Consider the following 24,948-nt stretch of genomic DNA (forward strand, 5'->3'; position numbering starts at 1 on the left):
TTATTATTATTATTATTATTATTATTATTATTATTATTATTATTATTATTATTATTATTATTATTATTATTATTATTATTATTATTATTATTATTATTATTATTATTATTACTATTATTATTATTATTACTATTATTATTATTATTATTATTATTATTATTATTATTATTATTATTATTATTATTATTATTATTATTATTATTATTATTATTATTATTATTATTATTATTATTATTTTTATTATTATTATTATTATTATTATTATTATTATTATTATTATTATTATTATTATTATTATTATTATTATTATTATTATTATTATTATTATTATTATTATTATTATTATTATTATTATTATTATTATTATTATTATTATTATTATTATTATTATTATTATTATTATTATTATTATTGATGTATTTGATGTATTTGAGTAATTATTTACCTTACGGGTGAGAAGTAAGTCGTAAACAGTTTATTTCAGTTGACTAAATTTATTCTGTAATGAAACAATCCGTAATTACAGTTTGTTTACTGGTCAAATTGATATGATGTTTAATATTATCATTCAAATCCTTGAGAGACTCCATCATTTCTTTTCCAAATTCAGAGAAAAGGCTGAAATCTTCGAGAATACTAACAGCTTTCGGGACTTCTTCTGTCGTTGGTTAAGTAATCTTGCTCTTGCCCTGGTCTTTGTTCTCTACGTCATCTTTATTCCTGTATTCTGCTTGAGCCCCAGAGAATTCTAATTTGATTTAACCCATTATATCAGCGGTTGATAGTCGACTAGGGAAAGTACTGACTTCGATGTCAAAATTGATGAAATCGTCTGTTGAGATATCAGGGTCGATTTTGTCAGGAAAATTTTGTTTTAAGTACAGAAGGACACACCAATGGACAGTCGGCGCGTTCGAATGGTCTAAGGGGCCGTAGAAAATAAGATAAGATTGTTCGAGTTTTACAGAACAAATGTGCTTTTAAATGACAAAAAATATTGTTCAACTTTAGCAGATTTTCCAGTTATGGAGATTTGCGTAGTAGAGTGTTGATTATTCTACGGTGTTTTCTACGGTGCCTACGAATTACTTCGAGTTAAGGAGCTGATAGAGTTAAAGGGTTTCGAGTTATGGAGAGTCCACTGTAAACAGAAAAGAACTCGATTTTTAAAATCTTTTTCTACAATTCCACAGGGGAGAGAATGGTCATCAAATATGAGAAAAGTTTTTACAGAAATTTAGCTTAAATATACGTGAGAAATATAAACCTATAAACTGTGCAAACATCAATGGATTGACTTGAAATACTCTGACACGTTTTTTTAAACGTCAATTATGCCGTGATTACAACTTTGTTCCAACGGCGCCTATTTTAAGCCATTTAAGCCGCTGTGCTTTCATTTTTTACATCTTTACATGTTTGAAGTCTAAAAATAATTCGCTAATAAAATTAAGAAGCGACTTAGACTTTAGCTTTCAAGGAATATATATTTAAAAGGCTTTTGAAAAACGTAAACAAACGCAAGTGTGCCGTAAATCTGTGTATTACCAGTGAACTTTGCATGTCGCATAGCTTCAAAAGATGCCGCTTTTAATAGAAATTTAAATGGACAATTTACGAGTTTTATCTCCTGTTCTTTCATACCTTTTCATAGAATTTGGCAGACAAATAGATAAAATATAGTTTTTATTATTGAGTTGATTAGCCCATGAAAAAACGCTTAGTCAAAAAAAGAATGAAAAATGTTTGTTTTTTGAATTTTACCCGCCGTTTTCCTATCTTTTTTGTTTCAAAAAATCGCTTATCAGTTGCCTTTATTATGTAGAACTTGAAATGGTGATCAAGAACATTTGAAGGATTATGTGCTAAGATAGTGTGATCAAGCTAACGCAGAAATTATAAACAGGTAACAACTATTGTATAGCCATAGCAAAAAAATGTAAATTTGTAAAACCCCTTACCTTCTAAGAGTGTGACTAATAATCAATTCATCTACTTCATTAAATAACAAGAAATGCCTCTAGCGTTGTTAAATTGCAGTAACTATCAAATAGATTTTGTGTTTCGATATAAATTTTGTTTTATAACAAAGTTTATTAACTGATAACTATTTTTAACCGGTTAATACGGGAAATCCGTAGCGCTGATTGGATAAAAAGCCTTAACGACGGGCTTTATACAGCACAGTATAAATTTTAACTTCTTAGAAACCATAATGGTAGCTATAAATGTAAATAAATAACATTGCCAGAAAGTCGTGAAAACATAGCTACATACAAGGCTTGAAATTTTACTTTAATTACTATATTTTTACAAAACAACTTAAAGCTACAAAAAACAATAACATCATCGATTCGAGAATCATTGAAGAACTGGAGAGTAATTTCGATTTTGGAATTGAGTTTATGCTATCCCAATCTCTGACGTCAGTTTGAACAAAAAACGTCTTTTGCAAAACATCACAAACACTACATCCATCTCATCATCAAGAAATGTTGATAATTTTAAATCCATGTTCGATGGTGCACACATAAATAACTACGTTTTTAATATAAACATTCATCAGCACAATAAACAACAAGCAAAAAAACGTCGAATTTGTGTAATAGACTCTTCTTCTGACGAAGAATAAACTTTTGGTTCAAAAAACGTTTAAAAAAGTTCTATATATAGTTATTCCAATGTTTTGTTTTCCCTTTGTACATGTATTTGAAAAATTGAAACAATGAAATTCTAATCAAACGTTTTCTTTTTTTAACAAAACCTGGTTTTTACAGCCTTGTCACAAGTACATCTTCAGAAAATAATCCTGATTTCTTCAAACATTTGGAAAATGGCATCAGTTAATAAGTACAATATAAACTGATTTTGTCTATCCATTCCGAGAAATATTACCCTCGGTCAGCGTATCGATCTTGCAAGCTAGGTCGATACTTTTGACCTCGGGTAATATTTCTTGGTATAGGTAGACAAATCAGTTTATATTGTATTAGGTAAGATAACGAATGCCTCCTAACTATAAATAAGGTCTTTGTAATGCTAAAAATTGAGAGGATCACTTTACAAAATAATTAAAAAATTGTTGCTTAAAACAACACAAAACATTTACTGACATACTGTCTAGAATTAAAGAAATTTCTTTAAAATTTTGTCTACAAAATGCTTGTCATGCCGAACTTTAAAAACAATGTGAAATTTCTTTGTGACGTGAAAAGGAAAAGTTTTGGTTTTGTATTTTCACAAATTGACAATAGGGAAATATTTCATTGAGATTATTTTCTGTAAATAAACAATTGGAATAATTCTGCAAGATTAATTTTCAGGATTTATATTTTATATTTTATATTTTATTTTCATTTTTTTTTAATAAAAACCTAAAAAAATTAGGTGCCATTTAAAAAAAAGACTTTACTTTTTTCTATATATGGAGATTTATGATAAGCTCTATGCTCTATCAATTCATATTACTTACAAACTGTAAGTATTAAAGTTAATCTTCACAATGCTTGATACAAATGTACGATTATTAACAGTCAGTAAGAGAGGGAGTAGTGACAGAGGAAATGCGACAATTACATGATCACAACAGCAAATACCGAAAATATTAGTTTTAAATATCAGTTTATGCAACAAATGTTGAAAAATGATTTGTTGGTAAGTCATGCAGCTAAGGTATAGCTGCAACCGTGGCAAATAAATACTTCTGAAAATGCTATAAGAAAATCCAGTCATTGAAATCTCTTTACTGTGCCATCCCCTTTCCCCCGAAGTCAATGTTATTTTTCGTTAGGTTTCTGGAATACTTCTGTTAGCATCAGTCAAGCATATTCAATATTGATTTTGGGTGAATGGAGAGCTCAAAAAGATATTTAAAATGTTTTTCTAGGGTGTTAGCTTACCTGCTGGCTACTTTTTGGCTTAGCTATACTAGCACAAGCTAATTTTAATTTTTTGAACTAATCAGAAGTAATATGAAGTGCCACTGAGCTCTAGTAAACTGCATATTGAGTTTTAGTAATTTACTTGGAAACAGTAAATAATAATGTATTCATATCATTCTAAAAACGGGACTAAGTTTCTGAAATAAATTAAAATATCTGTATTTAGTAATTGGGCACCCTTTTGAAAGCAGTTAGCTGGTCCCAGGATGCATTTGATTTCCGACGCAAGAAAAACATTCAGCATTTTGAATGCATATTGTGAGCAGTTGACTTGGTGAATTAAGCACCATGTCCTAAGTACGTTTTTCAAGATAAGCTCTGTATGTAATTCTGTTCCTTATTCTTCTCAAATAAACAAATTCTTCCAAGCTAGTTTTTACTTTCCAAGCCTTTTTATGATGAATTCATAGTCATGCCTATACTCAAATAAACCTAAAATATATATAGTTATAGTTTCAAAGGTGTTTTTGTTGCTTTTTCATTTTATTCCTACTAGATGTTTTCTGACAATTTTTTTTTTCCGACAAACGGTGATATATTTGTTTGAAAACATTCGAAATTTTTCTTTTTAAACTTTTCTCTCGTAATGTATATATTAAGCCGCTTTTACATGATCATATTTTATATAACACACTAGTCGTTGCCCGTGGAAAAATCCACTGGTTCGCCCGTCCTTTATATTTACCCGTCGCAACAAAGTGGATAAAAATATATCGCATTTGATATTCGTGTCTCCGTAACATCATTTTCTAACTCAGCGGGGGTCCGCGCGGAGACAGACAGACAGACAACGGCTATTATAATAGAGATACTATATGATCATATAAAATTGATCGTGTAAAATACGTTATATGATGAAAATTTCTATGATCATATATATATAATGATTAAATTTTTTAAGATTTTTTAAGATAAGATTTTTAATATATTTCTTAATGATATATGGTCATATAAACCTATTGTTGTATTATCGAGCTTTAATGTGTGTCAACCTTTTTTGTTATATTTTATATAGTATACAAGCTGTCTATTTTTAAGAAAGCTTTTCACCTTTTCTGCACTGTCGTAGCCAAAATATATCTTTGGCCTTAAGTGACGTTAGCCCTCAATGTCGACTGTTATAAGCTTTTTGGTGATTTTCTTGAGCATTAGCAATGTATTTTTGCTTGCTTTCTGATAGGCTTTCTCTCTCAATGACAACGTTAGATATTAAATACTTCCTGGTTAAATGGCTGGGCATTCTCACTAGTTTTTTAAGGTATACTTGAGCTGTACTTGATGTTAACAAGAAGAACTCGGTGCCTGTTGTACGTTAGAAAGAATCGTGAGAACTTTGTTTAAAAATATTTACTCACTTTGTGTGCAAACAAGACACCTTTGATAACATCAGATGGTTTACCATAAAATTTCCCCACAAGAGATTCTTTCATATTCTGACCTTGTCATTTACAAAGACCATTTAATTATGGAGGGTATACAGATGTAATGCGTTGATCAACCTCTCTGCGCGGACCCCCGCTGAGTTAGAAAATGATGTTACAAAAACACGAATACCAAATGCGGTATATTTTTATCCACTTTGTTGCCACAGGTAAATTTAAAGGACGGGCGAACCCGTAGATTTTTTCACGGGCTAACGACTAGTGTTATAATATTCTTAAGAAATTATTCTTTTAATTGTTACGTGTTAAACTCTCATGACCCATGATGATGCCATACAGAAATCTTGACACTGATTCAGTAAGTTTGATTGTAAGTGGTTTAGCATCTGAACATTTCAAAAAGTATTCCATGTAAACCACTAAATGGTATTTGTTAACCTCTGGTAGATTGCAAATACTAATTCAGATTTGTTTTATTACTTCCGAGGAAACTGAGACACTTTGCAATTCAGGAGAAATTAACTTTCCCATCGTCCCATGTCGTTGACGCATTTTACATCGCTTCACATATTCAGCAACATTACTTAGCATATTGTGCCAAGAACAGTGTTGACAGGCCCTTTGATAGTTTTCTTCTTCCCTTTTTTTCAAGGCAAATTACAGAAATCGTCAAATAAGTATTTTCATACAAATTAAAAAATAAATTAAAAAATTGACCAAAGTAAGTTATATTTCGTTTTATATAAAACGTTTTAGATCTAGTAAGTGTTTGAAAATTTGTTTTTAAAGTAAATCTTTCGCATAATAAAACAATATTCATTAGGGTATGAACTTTTCTTTTAGATATTTTCCAATATTCTCAAGAATGACGTAATGAACCATTTTGCTGTAGCAAAGCCCTGTGTTCTTATGTGCTTTTTGACCAATTAAAGCGTTTTAACAGAACAAAAAAAAAGTTCGAAATTACACTGCAATGTTTTCATATATCAATAATACGTACATATTATTGATTACTAGTCTAAAAGGCCGGTGACAACAATCTACTTATACAAATAAATGAAAAACAACAATCATTTGAATTTTGATGACGTCAGCAATGTTCCCGTCGATACACAAACACAAAGAGATCCTTTTCCCATTTTTTAGTCGTTACCGATATACATATCGTAGCGCTCAAAATGCTGATCAAAATAAGCTATAGAAATGCGCGATTTTGATCAGTACTTAAAAAGATATTTTAAAATATTGCTGACGTCAACAAAGTCTCATCAATGCACACAAATATTTTTTTTTAAATTTGTTGTGTTTTTGACAAACTGTGGAAGTGCTATAGGGATTTAAAGGGTCTTTGATGACATAACCCGTCTGTTCCGAAACGGATGGGTTAAGATCATGTATTTTTGACCATTGGTTATAAAGGTATTGTAGTTAAAACCACGCGGTGAATAATGACCGACGTTACTACCTCGTTTCAAGTTATTTGGCTTCAAAGTTTTAAATGCTCTGTAATGGCTTCATTAATTTAATCTATAAAATAATAATACGGAGAGTGTGTCTGTGTGTCTGTAACAGGCAAAGTTGATATCGTCATTTTCCTTTGATGTTGCCGAAAAAAATCTTTGATGTTGCCGAAAAAAATACGTCTTCTTTGTCGTGAAAAGCCGCGAGTTTTGTGTGGTTTGTTAAATGAAGTTCTAGCACAAAGTAACGGAAATTGTGTTTGCAAAAAAGATGGCTGTCCTTTTTAAGCATTTGTCTTCTCTTGCCTTCAAAATAAATCTTTACAAAAGCATTTAAAAAGGGGCATGGTATATAAATGAAGTATAGAAAGGTTTCTGTAAGGTTTGTTTATGCTTTTTAAAGTTTTGATGATATTATTGATGCGAGACATGTTTGTTTGCTAGCATCAACCACAACAACAACAACTAGCTAGCTAGGTAACTAGGAATTTATAAATATGTAGCCATGTTCTTTATACCTAGCTAAGTCTCCAGTTTATATTCAAGTGACCAGCTATTAGCTGCTGTAGCTACCTTATGCTAGCTTCAGTTTTATGTTGCTTTTTACATGTGAGCTAATCTTAGTGGTCTTTGCTAAGAATGTGACTGTAACTTATTTTAATTGACATTTTAAGCTTAAATTAACAAGCCACAACAACTTTTAAAAAAGTATTACATAATATTTAAGAAGAGTTTAAGGACTGTTTTTAAGCAAATAATGTATTTTTCACAATTTGTGTGTGCAAATAATGTATTTTTCACATTTTGTGTAGTTAAATAAACTTATATACATCGGTTACATGCAATATGACGAAACGAATTTTATTTAACATGTAGTAATTCTGGTACCTTAAGTGTAGTGATTTTTGTTGTTCTAGATGTTCTGACTAAAATGTTTTTGTTTATGGCATTTTGTCTCAATTAAGAAAAGTTTCAACTTTTTTGAGGGAGTACAACACCGAAAAAAATTGTGTTTTTTTATATTTTGTATAAATTCTTACCGGGCAGGACTCTGTACAACATACCGAAATGACTGATCCCTCTCTATTTATAAATTTGATGCGTTCCAAATCACAGTTTTTTGAAATTTTGGGTAATATTTAATGAGTACAAGATGCAAATACTGATTTTTGTTGAATCAGAAGTATTTCCTACAACCATTCTTTTTTTACTCTTTTGTGGAGAAAAAGTGTATGCAATGTCATCAGAATAACTGATTTTGTTGCAAACTGTTTTTCTTTTTCACATTTTGGATTGAAATATTGTTATAAAGGGCAGATATCAATAGACATATATATACCAAAATAATTAAATTCTGCAAACTTGGATTTTGTCGTTCACCTCTCATCTTTTATATTTTGATTAAACTTTTGAGGAAAACCATAGGAATTATTTAGAATTTGTATTTTGTGTTGCAAATTTAGTGCAAAAATTTAACTGTTGTGAGGGAGGACCATATGCAATTATATATACTAAAAATAATAATTAGATATTCTACAAGTTGTATTTTTGTATGCACTTAAATGACTGCTTTTTCTGAGTTGAATTTGATGGGTTAATGTTTTCAAAATAATGATTTTGGTTGATTTGAAATTTTACTCCTTGCTCATTGCTTTTTCGACATTTTAGGTTAAAATGTTTGGTAAAGTCAGTACGGATCATTAGACAAAAAGTTGTTTTGTTAACCGGTTAATTTTTACATTTTATGCATATTTTTGCGGGAGAGGATGATATGCAACCGAATAAATGATTTTTCAAAGTTTAACTTTTTGTTTTTAGGTGTTTTGCTTTTTGATATTGTTCAGGTTGTATTGTTGTATAAGCATTTAGGGAAAAGACAATGTTTAAAATGCGTAAAGAACTTATTTCATAGATCTGTGATTACTGTTGCAAGCCTTTCTTTTCGACACTTCAGATTAAAATATTGAAGGTTTTCAACATAATCACATAATAAGATGTATACATATTTGAGATATGTGTTATTTCTGACATTATTATTATTGTTGTCGTAACTGTCTGGGTTGTGACTGTCAATGTTCAAACCTTAATATTTCTGAAACTGTTTGTCAAAAGTACATAATCCTATACATTTTCCTGATCAGCTTTTCAAGATCTATACAATGAAGACATTAGATATATAAAATTCTGGAAAAAATTTTTATGGGTGATTGCGGGTCTTTGCTGACAACAGCCAAATTTTCAAACCCTTATATTTCCTTATATACGTTCGTCGAAAACCCATGATCCTATACATTTTTCTCATGAGGGTTTTAGCCTCTACACATTACAGGCAACCAATAAACCAAACTTCGCTAATTCTTTTTTGTATCTGCACTGCTGTCGTCAGCAAAAAGTCTAAAATAATCAATTTTTACATTGTCCTCCTGCCTAAGTGGATTTTTCCACGGGCTTTATCGACTAGTCTATATAATAATACGCTAGGTGTGTCTGTGTGTCTGTGACAGGCAAAGTGGATGTCTTCATTTTTCTTTGATGTTGCCGGAAAAAATCATTGATGTTGCCGAAAAAAATATGTCTTCTTTGTCGTGAAAAGCCGCGAGTTTTGTGTGGTTTGTTAAATGAAGTTCTAGCACAAAGTAACGGAAATTGTGTTTGCAAAAAAGATGGCTGTCCTTTTTAAGCATTTGTCTTCTCTTGCCTTCAAAATAAATCTTTACAAAAGCATTTAAAAAGGGCATGGTATATAAATGAAGTATAGAAAGGTTTCTGTAAGGTTTGTTTATGTTTTTTAAAGTTTTGATGATATTATTGATGCGAGACATGTTTGTTAGCTAGCATCAACCACACCAACAACAACTAGCTAGGTAGCTAGGAATTTATAAATATGTAGCCATGTTCTTTATACCTAGCTAAGTCTCCAGTTTATATTTAAGTGACCAGCTATTAGCTGCTGTAGCTACCTTATGTTAGCTTCAGTTTTATGTTGCTTTTTACATGTAAGCTATTCTTAGTGGTCTTTGCTAAGAATGTGACTGTAACTTATTTTAATTGACATTTTAAGCTTAAATTAACAAGCCACAACAACTTTTAAAAAAGTATTACATAATATTTAAGAAGAGTTTAAGGACTGTTTTTAAGCAAATAATGTATTTTTCACAATTTGTGTATGCAAATAATGTATTTTTCACATTTTGTGTAACTAAACTTATATACATCGGTTACATGCAATATGACGAAACGATTTTTATTTAACATGTAGTAATTCTGGTACCTTAAGTGTAGTGATTTTTGTTGTTTTAGATGTTCTGACTAAAATGTTTTTGTTTATGGCATTTTGTCTCAATTAAGAAAAGTTTCAACTTTTTTGAGGGAGTTAGGGTTTTTTTTTTATAATTTGTATAAATTCTTACTGGACAGGACTCTGTACAACATACCGAAATGACTGATCCCTCTCTATTTATAAATTTGATGCATTCCAAATCACAGTTTTTTGAAATTTTGGGTAATATTTAATGAGTACAAGATGCAAATACTGATTTTTGTTGAATCAGAAGTATTTCCTACAACCATTCTTTTTTTACACTTTTGTGGAGAAAAAGTGTATGCAATGTCATCAGAATAACTGATTTTGTTGCAAACTGTTTTTCTTTTTCACATTTTGGATTGAAATATTGTTATAAAGGGCAGATATCAATAGACATATATATACCAAAATAATTAAATTCTGCAAACTTTGATTTTGTCGTTCACCTCTCATCTTTTATATTTTGATTAAACTTTTGAGGAAAACCATAGGAATTATTTAGAATTTGTATTTTGTGTTGCAAATTTAGTGCAACTATTTAACTGTTGTGAGGGAGGACCATATGCAATTATATATTGTATAAGTTGTATTTTTGTATGCACTTAAATGACTGCTTTTTCTGAGTTGAATTTGATGGGTTTCATATCAATTTTGTGGAAGATTTTATGGCTGAAGACAATATAGAACATGCCAATTGAACTGATTTTTGTTCATATTTTGATTTGCCTCTCATAAACCTTTGTGTTCTACATTTATTGTAAAGTTTTGTGAGGAAGGACCATATATATATACAATGTTTTCAAAATAATGATTTTTGTTGATTTGAAATTTACTCCTTGCTCATTGCTTTTTCGACATTTCAGGTTAAAATGTTTGGTAAAGTCAGTACGGATCATTAGACAAAAAATTGTTTTGTTAACCGGTTAATTTTTACATTTTGTGCATATTTTTGCGGGAGAGGATGGTATGCAACCGAATAACTGATTTTTCAAAGTTTAACTTTTTGTTTTTATGTGTTTTGTGTTTGTTTAAGTTTGGCTTTTTGATATTGTTCAGGTTGTATTGTTGTATAAGCATTTAGGGAAAAGACAATGTTTAAAATGCGTAAAGAACTTTTTTCATAGATCTGTGGTTACTGTTGTTCTTTTCGACACTTCAGATTAAAATATTGAAGGTTTTCAACATAATCACATAATAAGATGTATACATATTTGAGATATGTGTTATTTCTGACATTATTATTATTGTTGTCGTAACTGTCTGGGTTGTGACTGTCAATGTTGTAACTTTCTACTAACTAGATTTTACACCTTGCATGCCATTGTTTTTCATATTTTGTCTGAAGTTTTGTTGGGAGGATTTCATGCAATTTGACATTTGATATTTTGTGTTAGATTTTAAGAACTTTTTTGTTAAATTATGACTTTACTTTCTTCTTATGCATTTTCAGATTATTTTTTTTAGTAAAAGGCATATTCAATATACTGAAATATTTGCTAATGTCATCAAAATTCAAATGACAGAACTTTTCAATTGTTTTTCTGCCTAAGTGGATTTTTCCACGGGCTTAATCGACTAGTCTCTATAATAATACGCTAGGTGTGTCTGTCTGTGTGTCTGTGACAGGCAAAGTGGATGTCTTCATTTTCCTTTGATGTTGCCGAAAAATGCATGTCTAATATGTTAAATTTTCTTACGTTACGACGGGACGAAAATAACACTACTTTAACGTCAATATCCTATATTAAATTAATGAAGCCATTACAGTGCACCTAAAACTTTGAGGCCTAATAACTTGGAAACGAGGTGGTAACGTCAATGATTTTTCACCGCGTGGGTAACTAGGGACCAACTAGGACCAATTTGGGTAATTTTCCCACACCTGGGTCTCCGAATCCGTTTCGGAATGGACATGTTGATGACGTCATCGAAAAACCTTCAAATCCTAATATCTCTGCAACCGTTTGTCAAAAATACGCGATCCTATACATTTTCTTGATAAGTTTTTCAAGACCTATACAATAAAGGCAACAGGTATACAAATTTCTAAAAAAAAAATTTGGGGGGGTTTGACTGGCCATTGCTGACATCAGCAAAATGCTTATCAAAAATATATGATCATATACATTTTCTTGGTCAGCGTTTTAACATCTGCATAGTACAGGCAACGAATAAACGAAATTTCGCCAAATATTTTTGTAATTGCACTGCTGATGTCAGCAAAAAATCTAAAACAATCTACTTTTCCATTGTCCTTCTGCCTAAGTGGATTTTTCCACGGGCCTTATCGACTAGTCTATATAATAATACGCCAGTTCTGTCTGTCTGTCTGTGACTTTTGCAAAGTGGATTAAATTTCTTTGATAACGTCTATAAAACATTGCCTATAAATTTGTTCTGTAAATTAGCAAACTTTGACGTTAAAGCAATATTGGCGTCAAAGGAAAGTATATTAAGATTAGTGAAGCCATTGCATTGCACTTTTAAATTTAAGGCTAAATAACTTGGAAACGGCTGGAATTAACTGACGTCATCTCCTGCGTGGGTAACTAGGGACTACCTGAGACCAATTTGGGTAAGTTTTCCAAACCTGGGTTACCGAATCCGTTTCGGAATGGACGGGTTAATGACGTCATCAAAAACTTTTAAACCCGAATATCTCTGCATTTATTTGTCAAAAAAACACGATCATATACACTTTCTTGATCGGTGTTTCAAGATCTATACGATGAAGGCGATAGGTGTAGAAATTTCTAAAAAAAATTTTTTGGGTTTTGACGGGCCATTCCTGACGTCAGCAAAATTTTAAACCCTTATATCTCAATAACCGCTTATCAAAACCACACGATTCCTCTATTGTGTAGAGCAATTTAAGCTCTACACAATAGAGGAAACGTGAAAACAAAGTTCTAATTTTTTTTGTGGATGGGTTGCTGACGTCATCTAATCTTTTATTCTGCCTCAGTGGATTTCTCCACGGGGCTTTTCGACTAGTATAAAATATTGACGTTAAAGTAGTGTTATTGACGTCGCGCTGTAACGTGAGAAAATTTATCATTTGACACATTATTTTTCGGCTACATCAAAGGAAATTGAACACATTCCTTTTGCCTGTCACAGACAGACGGACACACTCTCTGTATTATTATAAGAGACTAGATGTCTAAGTCCGTGGAAAGAACCACTGAGGCAGAGGAACAATGAAAAAGATTAAAAATAAAAACAAAAATGAAAAAAATTACTTCTTGCCTGTCTTGTATAGAGCTTGAAATGCTGATAATGTATAAAATAATGTGGATCCAAAGAACGGTTAAGAAGATATAGTGGTACAAACGTTTTGCTGACGTAAACAAAAACCAAATACAAACATTTATTCTTAAAAACTTGTATACCTGTTCTCTTTATAGTAAAGATCTTGAAATGCTGATGAAAAAAATTTATAGCATCGCGTGCTATTGAAAAACGGTTGCAAAGATATTAAGTTTTAAACCATCCCGTTTTCATGTTCTTTGACATCAAAGTTATAACTGCATTGTGATGGCTTTATTAATCTCTTTTATTAACACGAAAAATTTTCTATGATTAAAAATGCCGAACCAAGCAAAAATTCGGAGAAAAAAATCTAATTTGTGTATCAGCTATTTAAACATAACTTAATTACAAAGACTAACGTCAATGTTATGCGTCAATGTTATTATACAAATGTTTGTAAAGCCATTGCAGTGCTTTCTTCAGTTTGAGACCAAATAACTTAGAACGGACTTTGCCTCCTGCGTTGGTAAGTAGGTACCACCCGGGATCAAAATAGGACTATTTTGTTTAAGCTAGGTCGAGCCCATCCGTTTTGGAACAGACAGATTGATGATGCCATCAAAATACCGTTAAACTCCAATATCTTTGCAGCCATTCGTCAAAAGTTCATGATCCTATACATTTCATTAATCAGCGTTTCAAGCTGTGTACAATAGAAGCAACAATTATACAAATTTCAAAAGGAACTTTGGCAGCTTATATTACCCTTATATTACTGTTTGTAAAAACACATGACCCTACACATTATTTTGACACCGGGTAATCAAATTCACAAACAAAAATCGTGTGTATTTATTGACTAGTTCAAAATAAGATATTGGCATTAAACTAATGTTATTGACGTCATAAAAGTTTAATTTGCCGATTAACATCGAGATATATGTTTTTCGGCCACTTCAAAAGAAACTGAAAAAGTCCACTTTACCTGTTACAAGCACACAGTAAGACTCTTCGTATTATTGTAAGAGAATATAACTGCTCTCTATTTAGAGAAATTAATTAGGGACTAATTATGAAGCAAGGAAGTCATTATTGCTTATGTTTTCCACTCTATTTATAAAAGTGAGAATTAAGTTATTATAACTTTTTATCTACCTGTAAGTGAATTACATTTTTATCCAGCATAACCTTGTGTGTCAACAGGTCACTTCATAAATTACCTTAGTCAAAGGTACTAAACACTTATAAATATCTGCTCAACTGCACAAAAAATCATTTCATAACTTAGGTCCAAAGTTATATTACGTTTATAATTCACCATGCGTCTTGTTTTAAGTGCTTAAAGGGGCTACGAAACATACGAAAGTCAAGCTAATGGCGATGGAAAAGTTCATGATTACTGAGGATAAAAAGAACAACCTAAATCATCTTAAGGCGGTTCCCCTAGAAAAAATACTTAAATTTCAAGAATTATCTTTTACCTGTTTTCTGACAGCAAATTTATCTAACAATACCGTGGCAAGTAGTGCTTATGACAAATTTAGGTTTTTATTACACATTCTGGCACTTTTTTCAACCAACCGCAAATATAAGTGCATAGCAACGCCCATAGCAACCATTTTCGCATGTTTGGACGGCTTTCCTGTTCCCCTGTCGATGTTCAATTATTTGCAATAGCTAGATGATACTTTAGGGCCTCCTAAGGAATATATGACAGTAAGCTGTCTTAACGATGCACCATCCGAAGAGAAATCGCCAGAGTTTACTCGTCATCAATTAGACTTTAGTGCTTCTCGGGTCGAAATAGTGCCGCCGTACACCTTTCGTCGATCCGCAAGTCAAGAATGTCAGTAAAATAATCTTTAAACAACTTTTTGCCGTTTAAGTTCCACGCAAAACAAGAATTCTCAAGATCGAAGCACACACGCTTTACAATTTTTTCTGCCGATGCAGGCATTAGTAGCACCTAGTGTTTAAACGAAACCGATTCTTAAATTGAAGTTTTATCCTTGTTATTTTGTCGAGATATTGTCTATTTCGCCCTGTTTTAGCATTTATTTCGTCCAAAAAATACCGCATCAGTTCTCTGAAAGATGAGTCAGACTTGCAAAAATGCACTTCACTCATACGCGGCCAAAAAGTCGCTTGAAATAAAGCCTGTTATCCAGTTATTCGGTTAGGCCTTGAACAGCCAAATGTCATATTAACCATGGCAACCAACCAATGAAATTCTTGACTTATTTTTGTCGTTTTGTCACATACTATAATATCCTCATCAAGTATCTTCAGAAAAGACAATTCTCTGCGATAAAGTTTTTTTCTAGTGGAACCGCCTTAAATATCTTCCCTACATATATTGGATATTCATGATTTATTCGATATAAGTACTTGGCTTACTTTTAACTTAAACTTTCTTGTAAAATAAACTTCAAACCTTTTGAACTAGCTAGCTAGCTATATCTTTCAAGATTTTGCACATAAACATACAAGTTTTTCATACATAAGCCAGTCTAAGCAAAAGCAATGACTTTAAAAAAATTACCTTTTTAAAGAGAGCAACATAGCATTTTATGTCTCTCTTCCCTTGTCAAAACAAACTTTCGATTTACTGATATATGTTATATTTTAACAGACCGTACCTTATTTCACCACCAAAAGCAATACTGAGAGGTTTTTTTTTGGAAAATAAAAATAAAGAAAGTAGTATTAAAATTGTTGTCTAGACGTCTATGTGGTTCTAAAGTGTGTATAATTTCTTGCATCTTAACCTTTTAAGTGATCCCTTGATTACATGCCATTTTCAAAAATTGCAGGGATTGAGCTTATTGAATCGTTTCCTAGCCCCTTTAAGCTCTGTAATTGATTTTGTCCTCTCCTTTCCGCCTCGCTGTTTGTTCGCAACAAGCTGGTATTTTGAAATTTCCAAACGATTGCCTCAGAGCACGTGAATATGTTTATTGTTTCATTGAGAACTGCCCTCTACTGAGAAGAGTATAGTCCTTCATAAATAAATAAGCGTAATCATTATTTAATGCATTGCCGTCGAAAAGATTTTTGTAGCTATAACTTTGGATCAAAATAAACAACTTCACAGAGCGAATAACTCACGAAAAACTGCAAAACACGAAGTAAAAATCAAATCAACTGTACGGTGTATGAATGGACGCAATTTTAACAAAATATGAACGACCTAGGGTTTAGATGAATTTAAGAATCAATAAGTGAATATAATATAACGTACAAGCTGAAAATTATTCATCAACAATAAATAAATACACTAAAATGTTAAGAATTTTTTTTAAAAAAAGACACGCCTATTTAGTTTGGCGGTGGCATACTAATTGTTAACATTTTCCCAAAAGCTTTATTTTGTCTAAAACTGCTTGATATTTGTTAGGTATTTTAGTCATCCCGCCGATTTAATTAGCAAAACTAGCAAAGAACAAAACAAACACAAAGTGACATGTCACTTTAAAGCTATGTTAAATGATTTATGAAAAAATCAATTTCAAAACAAACAACATGGCTATAATTTCATTTAATTTACTGCATACTATAAAATTTATATAATTGGTGAAGGATTTGACAAGGTTTTCTTTCTTAGTAGTAAACTAATCAGCAACAAAAGCGTCATCAAGTTTATTAGCAGATAATAAATATTCATATAACTATAATATATTCCAACGCCCAATCCACCGATGATACGACCGCTTTGGAGAGTGAATAATCTGATGCTTTCCAAGAATGACTGATTGCACGAATAAGCAAGCTTAACAGAAATTACAACCGAAAAAGTGTTTTCAGATAGCAAGAAAATTTCTATTGAACAATAGGTTAAAACAATCAGAACATACCAGGTATAAATATTTCCAATTCGGTAATATAACAATAACATTAGTAGTTTTATTACTATTAAGGACAAGAAACTTGCAATACCAGTGTAGTACAACTCCTTATTCGACAATTTGCGATATACAAAGATGAAAACTAGAATACTATTAAAGAGACCATAAACAACCAATGAACCATTAAAAAAGGCATATCCAAAATGCAAATTATCAATGATCAAAATAGGCAGGATACGAAACATGATTTGTTCAGCAATTCCAAATAATAACGACATAACGAGTATAAGGGAGGTGTCCTTAGTTTGGAATATCTTCTTCAATGTGTTCATAGTAGAGGTAGTGCTTAAATCTTTATTTTTTTTTTCTTGCAGGTTATCCATTGTATCAGCTTTCAAGTCATATTCTCTTGATAAGTCATGCATGAAACACACAGTTGCCAAGATTAAAACAGCTGCAAACAGGAAAAGAATTGGTCCAATGATGTTAGCTGATGTGATATGAATTGGGCCAATCTTAAAATTTGCTTTGCTGAAGATTGTGGATATACAGGGTCCAAATGCATAACCCAGCATTTGAGCTCCATTTAGTGCTGGCAACCGTTGCGTCAAATCAGTTTTCTCATATGATCTGGCAACTTCCGAAATTATTAATGGACACAAGGCTGCGCCAAATCCGCTTAAGAATCTTCCAAAGAAAGGAAATAGCGGATGGTAATGGATTGGATATAGAAAATTGCCAGCCATAGATAAACTAATTATAAATATCACACACAACTTTACGCGCCTTGTCTTGTCAACAACTCTTGATACGATCGGTGGAAAGAACAAGGAAGGTATAAAAAATCCAGCACTTATTAAACCGTAGTAAAACTTATCATTTCTAGTTTGCAAAACAGTCGAAACATATATCCATAAGGTAGCAGTAATACACCCATATTCTAAACCAATAAAAAAGAATAGGAAAATGAAATAAACATATGTAGACGTCCGTTTCTTTTTCCATATGGCAAATTCCCACTCTGAAATCATCTTTTACTGCTGTCATGGAATTCCCCTAAAATAATGAAAAACCATTAAAAATTTTAAACCGCATAAGGAGTTTTAAATACATTTATTCACATTTGTTAACGCTATATTATCAGATATAAATTAAGATAAGATATAAAGAAACTTGATAAAATACAAAAATTAGCTTAGAGGGATAGATTTGTAATCAATTAAAATAAACTAATTTTTCATGTCGGCACTTATATATCAATTCAGATCTTTCGTTCAGTAGAGAAAAGTTTTAAAGTGGTTATGTGGTATACTTCTGTTAGGTAAAGACAACATGTTTTGCTGCCATTTATGTATGAGCTCGCACGGTCGATAAATCTCCAAGAGAGATTTGGTTCAATCCCCTAGTTTTTTTATTCCCACACGTATTTTGATAGTTCAGTAGACTTTATCTGAAAGAGTAGATATGGTCCTTAAATATTCCACCAGTTAGTCTAATGTATTTTTTCCCCTCGTCATTAGCAGATATAGTCACGTGAAACTAGCAGATTACTCTCTCATCAAGGCATGTGCCATTTAGAGGGGCTATTGTTTTTATTTCGGCAATTACATGTCGTTCTTTCTTGGTTTTCTTTGGGACATCACTCAGGATATTTTTATTGTAAGTGGGAACAATTTTTTAAAAACAACTGTATTTGACCTTTAGAGTGTTTCGGTTAAAAATCATTCTGAACTGTTGTTGAGTGGGAAACATCTGTCGACGATGCACAGGAATGGTGGGATTATCTTCAAAGATGATATTTTCCTTGTACCCACTGCTTTGCAATGTTTGGTTGTAGAAAGGTGGTGGTCTGTGGAAAATGTCCCTGTTTTACAAGATTCTGGAAGTACGGTTGACTTTGTGTTGACGTAAACAGGTTGGCTATTAGGTTTATTGTATGGTTGGTATGTCTCTTTGTTTAAGTTAAATGTAACATCTAAGAAGTTTACAACTTTTAGATTAGTCTCAATCGTGATTTTTAACTTGAGTTCATCCATGAAGAGCTTTACTATATCCTTTCTTAACCGTTCGGATTTGAGTCCAAAAATTTTGTGAAAACAACAAAGCCCGTCGTCTCAGACCACTTGTGTCAATGCCGTATAGAGTGCTCAATTTATCGGGAACAGAATGTCCAGCTAGGTTACATAAGTTAGCTTCGTCAAAGCTTCCAATGGTTACATTGAAGTTTGGATTCCTCGGATTTTTTTTACCCAGCTGTTATCGGGTGAAAACAATAGCAATTTACGGGCGTGCATGAACCCACTCCTCGTCAAAAATGCTGTTTGAGAGAGAATTTTCTGTGATTGAAGGACAGAATTCTTCTATGGCGAACTCGATGAATATACAATCACGTTAACCTCTCTTGAACCAAGTGATGACGTGGGCACTTCATCGTCTTGAATCCATGGTCGAATGGTGTTGCTCCTCTGATTTATTTTTAAGTTCAAAAAGAGTGCTTTCTATCTGACCCCTTTCATAAATTTCTCTACTTTTATTTTAAGTAAAGTTTCTCTGAACGGTATATTTTTATCGTAATAGTTCAAAGTAAATTTATCCAAAAAAAATTTTTTAAAAAAATACGCATTTTTTATTTGGAACATGTTTCGACTTTATCTCATGTCATCTTCAGCCAATATGACTAGCCATAGTTACCACTAATGCGCCCCGAATTGCTAATAACGATTTTAAAAATACGAATTTAAAACGGGGTCGAAATTTGAAATGGAAATTTGCGGATGTTTCATGTAACTTCGTGGTGACGGTTTATAATAACAAAAATGCAGAACGGAATGGAATAGAGACTTGTGGGAAGCTTATTAAGTAGGCTAGTGATATAGTTCACAAACAGTAGCTAGCTATGCTTGACAGCTACTAAGCAAAACAATACCAAAACATTTCACTCGTTTAACAAAATATATGTAAACAATATTTATTTGCTAACTAAAGCTCTACGGAAAAAATTTAAAATAGAGCATATTCTCACCTCACCTTTCCTGTCTTTTCTTTTTGACTTTTTTCAAGTTCAACAAAACCTGGCCTCGCAGTAGACGATACTTTGCTAGTCAATGCAAATAAAAAAAGTTTTAGAAAGTTAGCTCAGCGTATGAAGGAATAAAAGATGCACCAATGTGTTCACTTTTTATTCCGAGACGAAGAAAGGTACTTAGCTAAGCTTTCTTCTTTGAGTTGATAAACTGAGTTTCTCTCAAACAAAAGCCGAGTTTGAATTGAACAATGTGACTAATCGCTTCGGAGGCCATTTTAATTTATCTGTAAGTTGTTTACCAAGCTTGGCCAAATCTGACTCTAGTAAAAGTTTTGTAGAATACTAATGTTTGTTAGGGTGAGTGAAACCACTCACTGAGATATTTTGAATGAAAAGGGCTTTCCCGATAATAATCACGTGAGCAGCAAACAATAGAATTAGCCAATTAAAAAGCGCGGTGAGATTTTAGCCGCAGAAAAATCGTTTGAGACCCAGCGTAATTTTTCTCACCTTAACTACTTCGATTTCCCGGTGGTAAGAAAAATTACGTTGGGTCTCCTGACTAGAAGAAAGGCTAAACCAAACACACATTCCTGCAGATTGTGTGAAAAATGTGTATTTTTTTTTAAAATATTAACCCACTTTGTGTTATTACGATCATTATCCAACAAAATGATAACATAGATTCAAGAGTGCGCGACAAAAAAAAGTAGAGCAAGAGTTTTAAATGGGAATTTTACATCAGTAGTGACAACGCATGTCACATGTTGAAACAACAACAAACTAGAATGCAAAATATAGCAGATTGTTACTTGTTGCCATGCATTTATAAAGGTGTAGCAATTGAGAATACGCCACCCCTCCCTAACATAACCCCTACCCCTTTACCTAAAATACGCAGCAATTTCCAAAGACCACCGGAAAAAAGTTATAAATGTTATTTTTTGTTGTGCTTATAACTTATTATTTATTTACTTAATAACGGAGGAGGGTGTTACGAATTGCGTTTCTGCGTTGTTTTAATTATTTTTTAATACTTTTGATTAAAAAAAAAAAAAACAATTATTCATATTTATTTCCCAAGACATTAATTAAGTGATTTTTATAATGTTCAAAGATGTATGATGACGGTCGCTATATGGATCGTGAAAGTCATGATGTGTTGTTGTTCTGTTTTTAAATTACTTTTTTTATAGCAGTCCAATCTTTAAAGATAATTGACATCATACTGTACCTTAACATCAGATAACAACCTTAACATGTAACATCCTTCTTTACAAGAAGGCAAGTAGTGACGTGTACAGCATTAATAAAATGTTCAAAAAATGTATCAACGGCACAAGAAAACTTCCCAGTTATAAAACTCGATGCATTCATAAATTGCGGCCTTTGGATAAACGCCAGGAACTGTCCTAAATTTAATTTCAAATAAGACAAAGTAATCCTTCTACTTACTTACTGTTAACAGGTTTAGCAACAACGTGATTCAGACAAAAACAAATATTTTCTTGAAGATAAATTGACATGGGCTGCAGCGACATTTAGTCACATTAAACGAGGCAAACGAAGCTTTATATTACAAAGCTCCATATTAGCATAACAAAAGAATCTCGATTAACATGCTTTATCGCATTCAAATCTTTAGATACAACAAGCACACCGAGACAAAAAACGTTTTGCTTCATGGGATTGAGCAGAGTTCCCCCGCGAAGCAGAGAGTGATTCCCCCGCGAAGCAGAGAATTCTGCCATACACGACACAAACACTATATACCCGCAGTCCACTAAATGTGCGCCCGTTAATGCTTTGGTTATTATGTTCTTTCATCTATTACTCTGTAAAAAATTTTTTATCATGTTTTAACACTCTTTAATCACTTTCCATTGTATTAGGTATATACTGATTTTTTTAATACTTATTTTTATACTTACGACAACTTGTAATTTTTATCATATTGACTGAAGATGACATGAGATTATGTCGAAACCTGTTTCAAATAAAATAAAACAAGGAATTTGAAATATACGTCATAAGATAAACAATTATTAATACACTATAATAAATACAGCACTTATTCTCATTATAACTCTGTGTTACACTAGAAATAAATTTGCAGTAAAAACTTCTGTTCATTCCATGCATTCTCGCATTGGGCATTATGGCTACATTTTAAGGTAAAATTTGTTATAATAAAAAAATAATCTAAAAATAAGGAATTTACACTACATTTTTCTGCTTTTACAAAATTTTTCGCGGTGGATTGCCACATACAATTTTCGGTTGAGAAAAAACACACACGTTTCACGGTCAAATTCTCACAAAAGAAGCTTGGATTAAACACATGTATAAACACATGGTTCCATTACCTTAAAATTCAGCTAAATAAATGAGCAGGATTCTCTGCTGTTATTTCAACTTCACATCATAATTCCAAATGTATCAAGAGACAATCAATACACGTCGCAACATTTTTCTTTTTTTTTTTATAAACAAACGGTCCACTGAAGGATTACGTAATGTTTTTATGTTAAAATCCAGTGAAATACACATCCCGCATTGATATCAAAGGGATGCCGGAACAATGGCAATTTGAATAGAATTTTAATGCGTACTAAGATGGGTTCAACCTCTGTCTCTATTTCTACATCTATAATTAAAACAAGGTTTTGTAAACATTATTGGTACAGAGAATGTAATACACTTCATTCAACATATAACAGATTTAATTGTGGAAACCAAAAAACACAAACTTGACTAGAAGCTATAAAACAGCTAGCTAGCTAGCTAGCTAAATTAACTTTTAGGAAAAAATATTGGAGTCTGCAAAAATAATTTTAAAATGTTTGCCATGCAATGGCAGCCAATAAGAATGTCGATGGAGTATCTGAGACTTTATTGTAATGCTGGCCACACACACTCATTTGACAAGCAGTAAGGAAACTGCTAACTAAGCAGGTTATGCTAATTAGACGATCCTCTAATTTAAGACGAAGCAATCTTTAGGCTATATATAAAAATTTGTTAAGATCCCCGTTCATCCCTTTTGATGCGCAAGCACGAAATCAATCATTTTATCTTCCTAAATATAATTCTGAGCTAAGTATAGAAGCTATGTACACAATTTAGAAAAAGCATGGGAGAGATTGGTTCTTTTTCACTTACTTAGGCTATTTCCTGTATCGGTTCGCCCATATACGGTCAGTGTTTACATCTACCTTCAAAACTTGTTATGGGCTATGATAAACAACTATCTTCTGGACATGATAAGTACAGGTATGTTCGTGCTAAACCATGCTAGCTCAGTTTGTGACCTACCCAGGGCCAATTCTTATCGCGAGTACAACCATGTGGTTGTTTTGCCACGATTAAAGATAGGAAAAGGAACAGGTTGTTTACTACAATATGTATTATTAAACTGAAACTTTACATTGTTTAAAGCATTAAAATCCACTTATTATGTACGAGGTGATTAAAGGACAGTCTTCTGCCCGGATTGCGAAAATGGCTGTTTATAAGCGGGATGCCCCCCCCCCCCTAAAAAGTCAAATTTTGAATAAACGCCCCCGGCGTTTATTCGATCATTTACGGTATTCTTTTTGCGTGAATTAAGTTTGGTGAAAAGTTATTAATCTTGCGAATCCCAAATTTTAGTAGTTGCATCGAAATTTTGATTTCATTTGAGAACAACAACAGCTTTGCCACCAGTGCTATTTGCTTTTCAGAAGTGTATATAATAGCGGTCAGCCCCGATTATGTTTGTTCTATAAGTGAGAAATAATATAAAACATAAGTCGGCCTGCCCCAATGTTCGTTCTAGAACTCTCAAATAATATTAAACTGTTGTACATAAACCGGCTTGTCCTAGTTATGTTGCCCTGATTATGTATTTTCTGCCCTGCCCTTAACTGAACTGTCGCACATTTCTGTACTTTACACAGAGTTGATTGAATTTTACCTATTCACAACGTTTTATGGGAGTTCCAAGAATTTTCGAAAGAATATTTTGTCAACCATTTTTAACCTTCGAACCAACATTTCTTGACAAATTAAGTGATCAAATTGATAAACTTTGGGTTTTTCGAAGTTAAAAGGTCCTTAAGTGTTTCAAACAAGGAATTAACATAACATTGTAATAAACAAATGAAGTTATACATAATTTACATCTCTGGCCGCAATTGGGGATGGCTGTATATGGGCAAACCCACTAGGTGATTCAAGCTACGTATGCTTGAAAAATTGTGGAAAACAATTGATGTAATTCGCCAAAATAAGATTTCATGAATTGGAAGTTGTTAGCATAATTAGGCATTTGTCATCTAAGTTAGGCTAGATTATTCTGCTAATTAGGAGCAGTATGTAGTTAGCTAGCTATAATAGGCTATCTAGCTACAGCAGAGCTTGCTTAGCTAGCTACAGCAGAGCTAAGTAGGCTAGTGATATAGTTCACAAACACTAGCTAGTTACGCTAGCCAGCTACTAATCAAGAAAATACCAAAACATTTCACTCGTTTAACAAAGTATATGTAAGCAATATTTATTTTCTAACTAGAGCTCTACGGAAAAAAGTTAAAATAGAGCATATTCTCACCTCACCTTGCCTGTCTTTTCTTTTTGACTTTTTTCAAGTTCAACAAAACCTGGCCTCGCAGTAAACAATACTTTGTTAGTCAATGCAAATAAAAACGTTTTGGAAAGTTAGCTCAGCGAAAAAAAGAAAATGCCAAGAATTTCACGTATGA

The 24,948-nt window shown here is 32.2% G+C and overlaps 1 protein-coding gene and 1 long non-coding RNA gene across 5 annotated transcripts; both read right to left on the minus strand.

Moving 5' to 3' along the window:
• Positions 1 to 386: 386 nt before the first annotated feature.
• On the minus strand, positions 387 to 13,650 carry LOC130645172 (uncharacterized). Its single transcript, XR_008982687.1, has 3 exons — positions 13,480 to 13,650; positions 1,962 to 12,840; positions 387 to 1,426 (listed from the first exon to the last, which is right to left on the minus strand). It is a non-coding gene; the product is annotated as an uncharacterized LOC130645172 (long non-coding RNA).
• A 2,436-nt stretch (positions 13,651 to 16,086) lies between these two features.
• LOC130645173 (major facilitator superfamily domain-containing protein 8-like) lies at positions 16,087 to 22,870 on the minus strand. Of its 4 annotated transcripts, none has more exons than XM_057451066.1 (2): positions 22,576 to 22,870; positions 16,087 to 18,240 (listed from the first exon to the last, which is right to left on the minus strand). In XM_057451066.1, the coding sequence occupies exon 2, from the start codon at positions 18,213 to 18,215 to the stop codon at positions 16,902 to 16,904; it is 1,314 nt and encodes a 437-aa protein (XP_057307049.1). In that variant the 5' UTR covers positions 18,216 to 18,240; positions 22,576 to 22,870; the 3' UTR covers positions 16,087 to 16,901. The 4 variants fall into 4 exon arrangements, with proteins under 4 accessions (XP_057307049.1, XP_057307047.1, XP_057307050.1 ...); XM_057451064.1 differs by lacking the exon at positions 22,576 to 22,870 and adding an exon at positions 21,665 to 21,765; XM_057451067.1 differs by lacking the exon at positions 22,576 to 22,870 and adding an exon at positions 21,669 to 21,746.
• Between the last annotated feature and the right edge of the window lie 2,078 nt (positions 22,871 to 24,948).

Source organism: Hydractinia symbiolongicarpus, chromosome 5 (assembly GCF_029227915.1).
Source record: "Hydractinia symbiolongicarpus strain clone_291-10 chromosome 5, HSymV2.1, whole genome shotgun sequence".
Taxonomy (NCBI): domain Eukaryota; kingdom Metazoa; phylum Cnidaria; class Hydrozoa; order Anthoathecata; family Hydractiniidae; genus Hydractinia; species Hydractinia symbiolongicarpus.